The 7307-nt window shown below is 49.5% G+C and overlaps 1 protein-coding gene and 1 pseudogene across 1 annotated transcript; one reads left to right on the top strand and one right to left on the bottom strand.

Moving 5' to 3' along the window:
* Nucleotides 1–5: 5 nt before the first annotated feature.
* Nucleotides 6–4751, top strand: dnajc25 (DnaJ (Hsp40) homolog, subfamily C, member 25). The gene is given in 11 exon segments (XM_030341450.1): nt 6–278; nt 281–378; nt 1049–1175; nt 1178–1207; nt 2542–2583; nt 2586–2710; nt 2712–2787; nt 2790–2876; nt 2879–2903; nt 3100–3199; nt 3719–4751. Coding segments are annotated over 11 exon segments (1047 nt in total). The 5' UTR covers nt 6–64; the 3' UTR covers nt 3842–4751.
* Nucleotides 4752–5164: 413 nt separating this feature from the next.
* On the bottom strand, nt 5165–7066 carry LOC115532629 (spindlin-W-like; annotated as a pseudogene).
* Nucleotides 7067–7307: the final 241 nt, after the last annotated feature.

The following is a 7307-nucleotide window of genomic DNA, read 5'->3' as shown; positions in this document are numbered from 1 at the left end:
TATTAACAGCGCCGGCGCGTGAGGCAAAAACTGTGCGACCGCAGTGTGTGAGTCGCGTAGTGAAATGGTTCTCCGAGCGGAGCATGGCTGGGTCCGTCTGTGGACTCCGTCATGTATCATCTTAATAATTGCCACGTCGTACATACCCACGGCCGACGCGCTGATAGAGGGCCTGTACTGTGGCACGCAGGTGTGCTACGACGTGCTCAGCGTGAGCCGGGATGCCACCAAGCCGGAGATCGCGAGGGCGTACCGGCAGCTGGCCAGGACGTACCACCCGACCGGTTCAGAGCCGGGGACCCCGCACTGGCCGGGGAGACGGAGGACAGCGCCAAGGAGAAGTTCCTCTTGGTCACCACCGCCTATGAGACGCTGAAGGTTGGTGAGACCGCTGGGCGTCACTCTGAAGTCGCACCAATACCGATGAAGAGATTACTTATTTCTTTGAAAGCACTGCTCAACAAACCAGATGCATGTGTGATTTAGTTTGTTTTGTGACGGGCACCCGGGGATTGAATATGCTAGCCCCGAACAGGCCCTACATGCTGACGTTCACTTACTCTGCCAATGTGGCACTCTCCACCTCCGATGAGATGCAGAGGAACCATTAAAGGGAGGGTCTAGAAGTGAATTATCTGCCTATAAAATGTTTACGTCTAGAAACGAAGTGTGTGTTTCATACCTTTTTTACCAGGTTGCAATCATACTAATGTTAGTCTGCTCAGTTTATAGGATTTCTTCTGGGTAAGGAAAGTGCACTGGATTATAATCAGTCAGCATCATCATTTACTAGCAGTCGGTTAGGTTTAGTGGTGATACTTTAGAGGTATATTTATATATCTGTTTTTATATATCTGTTTCTGCTGCTTTCATTTGCTGGCATCACATGACATCCCCTCCTGGGATTAATGAGGTTATCTTGTCTATATGTAATGTCTGGATGGCAGTGCCCTTGTTGCGCTAATGCTTGGTGTGGTGGGATGCAGGCATGGGCCCACCAGCTAGTATGACCTGAACCTCCTCCTAACCAGCCCCCTTCCCCCCCCAGGATGAGGACTCTCGCCGGGACTACGACTACATGCTGGACCACCCGGAGGAGTACTACCGCCACTACTATGCCTACTACCGCACACGGCTCGCCCCCAAGGTGGACGTCAGGGTGGTCATCCTGGTCACGTCTGCGCCATATCCATCTTCCAGGTACCTCGTCTGTTGTGGTGCGAGACCTGTGGAGTTAACTAGAGCTGCCTGTGGTGGTGTGTAGTTAACTAGACCTCTCTGTGGTGGTTTGTAGTTAACTAGACCTCCCTGTGGTGGGTGGAGTTAACTAGAGCTGCCTGTGGTGGTGTGTAGTTAACTAGACCTCTCTGTGGTGGTTTGTAGTTAACTAGACCTCCCTGTGGTGGGTGGAGTTAACTAGAGCTGCCTGTGGGTGGAGTTAACTAGAGCTGCCTGTGGGTGGAGTTAACTAGAGCTGCCTGTGGGTGGAGTTAACTAGACCTCCCTGTGGTGGGTGGAGTTAACTAGACTCCCTGTGGTGGTGTGGAGTTAACTAGACCTCCCTGTGGGGTGGAGTTAACTAGACCTCCCTGTGGTGGGTGGAGTTAACTAGAACCCTGTGGTGGGTGGAGTTAACTAGAGCTGCCTGTGGGATGGAGTTAACTAGAGCTGCCTGTGGGTGGAGTTAACTAGAGCTGCCTGGGGGTGGAGTTAACTAGAGCTGCCTGGGGGTGGAGTTAACTAGAGCTCCCTGTGGTGGGTGGAGTTAACTAGAGCTGCTTGTGGGTGGAGTTAACTAGAGCTGCCTGTGGGTGGAGTTAATAGAGCTGCCTGTGGGTGGAGTTAACTAGAGCTGCCTGTGGGTGGAGTTAACTAGACCCCTGTGGTGGTGTGGAGTTAACTAGACCTCCCTGTGGTGGTGTGGAGTTAACTAGACCTCCCGTGGTGGGTGGAGTTAACTAGACCTCCCTGTGGTGGGTGGAGTTAACTAGAGCTGCCTGTGGTGGGTGGAGTTAACGAGACCTCCCTGTGGTGGTGTGGAGTTAAACTAGACCTCCCTGTGGTGGTGTGGAGTTAACTAGATGTGTCTGGTGTGTTTGTACTTGTATTGTAACGTGCATGACTGAGCATGATTGCGCAACATGCAGAGATGACAGGAGCCGGAGCTAGTTTTTAGAGACATGAACCATTGTTGCAAAAGCAAGGACCTGATAGAGTAGGGGACATAATCTTCTCCCGGCCCAGCGGTTAGTACAGGTCCTGGGTTCAAGGGCACCCTCCGCCCCAAAGGAAGGAGGTTCTGTGCAGGCCATTCTCCCCTGGCCTTTCTTTGGGGAGTATGCCTGTTCTCCCAGCTTGCACGTGGGTTACTGCCGCACCACAAGATGATATCACCAATAGGCAAGGCAAGGGTTCTCCAAGCTGGTGTTGATTCCGAGGGCTAAATAGTGTGGCAGCCCACTGCTCCTAGCTGGTTATCATGGGTCAGATGCAGAGAATGAGTTAAGTGTATTCCTGCTCCTCTGATTCCCCGTACTACAGCTTGGCAGAGCAGCTACAACGAGGCCATCAGCTACCTGGTCACGTGCCCAAGTACCGCATCCAAGCCACAGAGATCGCCAAGCAGCAGGGCCTGCTGAACCGGCCCAAGGAGAAGGGACGCAACCGCCGCACCAAGGAGGAGGTCAGGGAGCAGGAGGAGGAGGTCATCACGGGACATCATCAAAAACAAGATCGACATAAAAGGCGGCTACCAGAAGCCCAAGATGTCGGACATCCTACTGTGCAAGCTGTGATGCTGCCCTACGTCCTGGTGATCTCGGCCTCCTGGTACCTGTCGTGGTTCTACCGCTTCACGGTCTGCAGGGAGGAGTACGGGGCGAGGAGAAGCTGAACATCATCAGGTGGGCATCGAATGTAGAACTCATTATCCGAGGACCGCACCGATTTTTAGAGAAATAGTCTATGACTAGAGATATGTCTACTGTGTCTAACCTGTAGATGTTGTATGAAGGTGTCCTAACTGATGGTGCTGCACTGTCTAACCTGTAGAGGTTGTATGAAGGTGTTTGAGTGACCGTGTACTCTGTCCTTCTGTAGGCGCAATATGAAGATGTCCCAGTCCCAGTTTGACAGCTTGGAAGATAATCTGAAGGAGACGTTCCTGGAGAAGCAGCTATGGATCCGGGAGAACTACGAGGTGCTTACACCTACAGCTCTACATTTATTCACTATCTGATGTTATTGACCTTTACCCTACAGCTCTAGATTTAGACACTACCTGCCTGATGTTATGGTACCTCTACCCTTACAGCTCTACATTTAGTCACTGCCTGATGTAATGGGACCTCTACACTTATAACTCTCAACGGTTACTTGAGCTCTACACTCACTCTACAGTTCTTCAATCTTATCTGAATGGACTTTCTTCTTAACATGACTTGCTTCTTTACGTGACTTCCTTCTTTGCATGTCTTTTGCACTAATTCTCCAGCTTTGTTGCTCATCATCTATCATAGTTGGCAATCATGCCAACTATGATTGGCATAGTCCCTTGTTTTGAGCTATAGATGTTCATCAAGTCTTCAATAAACTAGCTATCTGCTATAATATGTAGCACCCCTAATGACTAGCGGTCTGATGTAGCACCTCTATTATAACTAGCCATCATACGCTAGGACTAGCTCTAATGACTAGCTACCTGCTATCGTATGTTCAGGTATACAAACAGGAACAGGAAGAGGAGATGAAGATCAAGATGGCCAACGACCCGAGGATGAAGAGGTACCGGCGCTGGATGAGGAACGAAGGCCCTGGCCGGCTGACCTTTGCGGACGACTGAGAGCCTATCGGATGCTGTGGAATCTGCCTCGTGGCCATGGCATGTTGCGTGCTTCCTGCCAAATGTGTGTGAAGGAAGAGGACGAACAAGGCTTGTTTGAACACAAAACATATTTTCCTATTGACGGCCGAGGGAAGTTAAAGCACGGCATGGGATTGAACTTTTAATACTTTTTTAATGTGTAGTTGCTGTTAAAGATTTTCAGTGTCATACCTATATTATTATTCCTTCTATACCCTTGTACACATGGCCTCCAATGAGGTTTGTTGTGTGTTAATTATTTTTTCCGTTGGTTCAGATTGAGATAGAGATCTGTGTTTAAAACAGGAAATGGGGAAACTACTGGTTTGTAACATCGAGAGTGGAAGGCATCTCCATGGTATTGAGTTTGACCAGTCTCCGTCTGACTGAACCCCGCCAGGGCCATGATGACTGGGAATGGAAACGTTGCTCCCAAAGCCGAGCTACACATGACTTCTAATCCACAGCTGGGTCTTTTCATGACCAGACGTCCACCAGCTGAGCTGCGGACTCCCTCAGGTGCGGACTCCCTCAGGTGCACGCCCCCCCCCCCCCCCCCCCCCCCAAGACCAGTGGCGGCTGGGGGCGGATGTTCCTTCGGACTTGTGCTAAATACTCTGGCCACTCTGCATGAGTGGAGGAGAGGACATTTGGAGGAGTAAACGGACGTTATCTCTCCGCCACAATCGGACAGAAGGAGGAAGTGGTGCTACCGAGAATAACTTGCACTTCCTCGTTCCTACAGAACCTTTTTCATAAAAAGATGAATAACTGAGACGTGTTTATTTATTTGAACGGATGGCGTTCTGCTCCCTCCGTCTACCGTTATAGAATCTCAGCTTTGACGCAGATGGAATTGAACAAAAATAAACCTCATGCTTTAGGAGTTGTATGTTTCTGAGTAAGTGTTCTGTTCAGTCACCACTGTAGTCGTTACTTTCTGGGAAAATGGGCAGTGATGTTGAGGATGTTTGACACATTGTCATACTCTACATCACTACATCAACTATAAGTTGACAGGTAGGTCTTGATAAATTATCATCTTTGACAGGAATGGAACCATTGACTTCAGGATGTCCTGTAAAATGATTGATAGAACCGCTAAATAAACCCCCTAACCCTCTCACTTAGCTATGCATGGAATATAACCCCTAACCTGGCTGTGTTGGTGCCTTGCTCTATGACTACCAGGCATTGAGAAACTGATGTTGGTCAATTAATGGTAGGTGACGGCTACAATAATTTAAAGTAACCAATTAAACTATCCGGAAACCTCCTGCACTGGAGTACATGGATACAGAAGTCTGTCAAAATGATCTTTTTATTTCTACCAATTAAACAATATTTGCAATATTATCCACACAAAACAAAATGAAAAGGTTAATGCATGGTGGCCACATGTAAGCTTGAATTATGTCCACATACGTCTATTAAAATCACTGCACTGTTACGCCGCCTTTAAACCAAAAGAAGACACCACATCTAGGCTACCATCATATATGATGACCAAACATCCAGAGGACGTCCAGTGTATTATCCATAGAAAACTAATTTGTTATATCAAGAGTTATAGATGTCATTACATGTGAAAGATGTTATTGTTTGAGAGATTTGTAAGAAGACAGAAGGCCTGGCCACCGGCCAGTTGTTAGTGAGTTGAATGCTCTGAGTATCGGTTGACTTTGACTGTTGGATTTAGGTTTTAGACGGCAGGTGGTTTGGGATGACCAGTTCAAATCGTTCTCCTTCCAGCCGGATGGTTCAGCAGCTCAAACCTCTAGGCCCCAGGCCGGGGCTCAGGAGGTCTTCACCAGGTCGTACACGTAGATGAGGAAGTCGTCATCAAACTTGATGAAGTAGACGGAGTTCTTGGCCTCCACCTGGTGGATGACCATGCCCGAGCGCTTGCCCCCGTCCTCCTTGGCGTACTCCACCTGCTTCCCCACCAGGCTGTCCACCACCTCGCCCGGCTCCCGCTCCACGGCCACAGTGTCGTCTGCAGGGACACCAATCAGTGATCAATTAATAACCTGTTGGCTAATAATGCTGCAACTAATTCATCAGTCCATCACTAATTCATGTTAAACTAAACATTTGTTATTTGGACATTTAGCCGATGTAGCTTTGTTGCTAGTCTAAGCGTAGCCATGGTGCTAGTCTCAGTGTAGCCATGGTGCTAGTCTCAGTGTAACCATGGTGCTAGTCTCAGTGTAGCCATGGTGCTAGTCTCAGTGTAGCCATGGTGCTAGTCTCAGTGTAGCCATGGTGCTAGTCTCAGTCTAGCCATGGTGCTAATTCCAGTGTAGCGTTGGTGCTATTCCAGTGTAGCGTTGGTGCTATTCCCAGTGTAGCGTTGGTTGCTATTCCCACTGTAGCCATGGCGCTAGTGTCAGTGCTCCTCACTGGAGTCTGGCATGATGGTGAGGTCCCCCTCCTTGTAGTCCTGCAGCAGCTGGTACATGTAGAGCACGGGGTCCTTCTCGTAGGTGATGTAGAACCACGTGGTCATGATGGGGTTGCGGGCCAGCACCATGCCCCTCCACTCCTCCTTGGGGCCCTCCTCCATCTCAAACTGTGCTCCACCGCCCTGCGATCATGGTCTGAGCCAGCTCCGTGTCGCTGAGGCGCTTCTGGGCTGAACCTGGGGGGGGGGAAACCTTCAGTTAGTACACCGCTACCACCCCTCCCCCCCCCCCCCCCCCCCCCCCCCCCCCCCCCCCCCCCCCCCCCCCCCAACTGCAGCACTACGGCGACCAGAGCTAATGTAGGTAGCAACAGTATCTATAGGAACAGTATCCATAGCAACGGTTTCTATAGAAGAACAGCGGCAGCTTTAGTAACATCAGTATCTATGGCAACTGTTGCTATAACAGCTAAAGCTATAGCAGCGGCCTCTAAACCAACAGTTGCCATAGAAACGGTTTGGCAAACTGGATCTATGGTAGTCGTAGTCATTTATGGAGGATATGTATAAAGTGTCAATTTCCTAATATTATCACATGCTTCCTATTCATAATAGGTGTGATGAATACTGATGATGTCTGTGATGTCCGTAGGAGCCTACCTGCCCGCTCCCCGACCACCAGGTCCTTCACCCGGGGTCACGGTGCAGCTCCAAGCCGTACACACAGTCGAAAGCCGTCGTACTTGATCAGGTACAGAGAGGGTTTCACCGGCACTGGAAGAACCCTTCATATCAGTCATCTATACACCGATTCACCTGGAAGAACCCTTCATATCAGTCATCTATACACCGATTCACCTGGGAAACCCGTCATATCAGTCATCTATACACTGAGTCACCTGGAAGAACCCTTCATATCAGTCATCTATACACCGATTCACCTGGGAGAACCCGTCATATCAGTCATCTATACACTGAGTCACCTGGGAGAACCCGTCATATCAGTCATCTATACACCGATTCACCTGGGAGAACCCTTCA

The sequence above is a fragment of the Gadus morhua genome, chromosome 19, assembly GCF_902167405.1.
Source record: "Gadus morhua chromosome 19, gadMor3.0, whole genome shotgun sequence".
Taxonomy (NCBI): domain Eukaryota; kingdom Metazoa; phylum Chordata; class Actinopteri; order Gadiformes; family Gadidae; genus Gadus; species Gadus morhua.
This window is presented reverse-complemented; position numbering and strand designations above follow the sequence as displayed.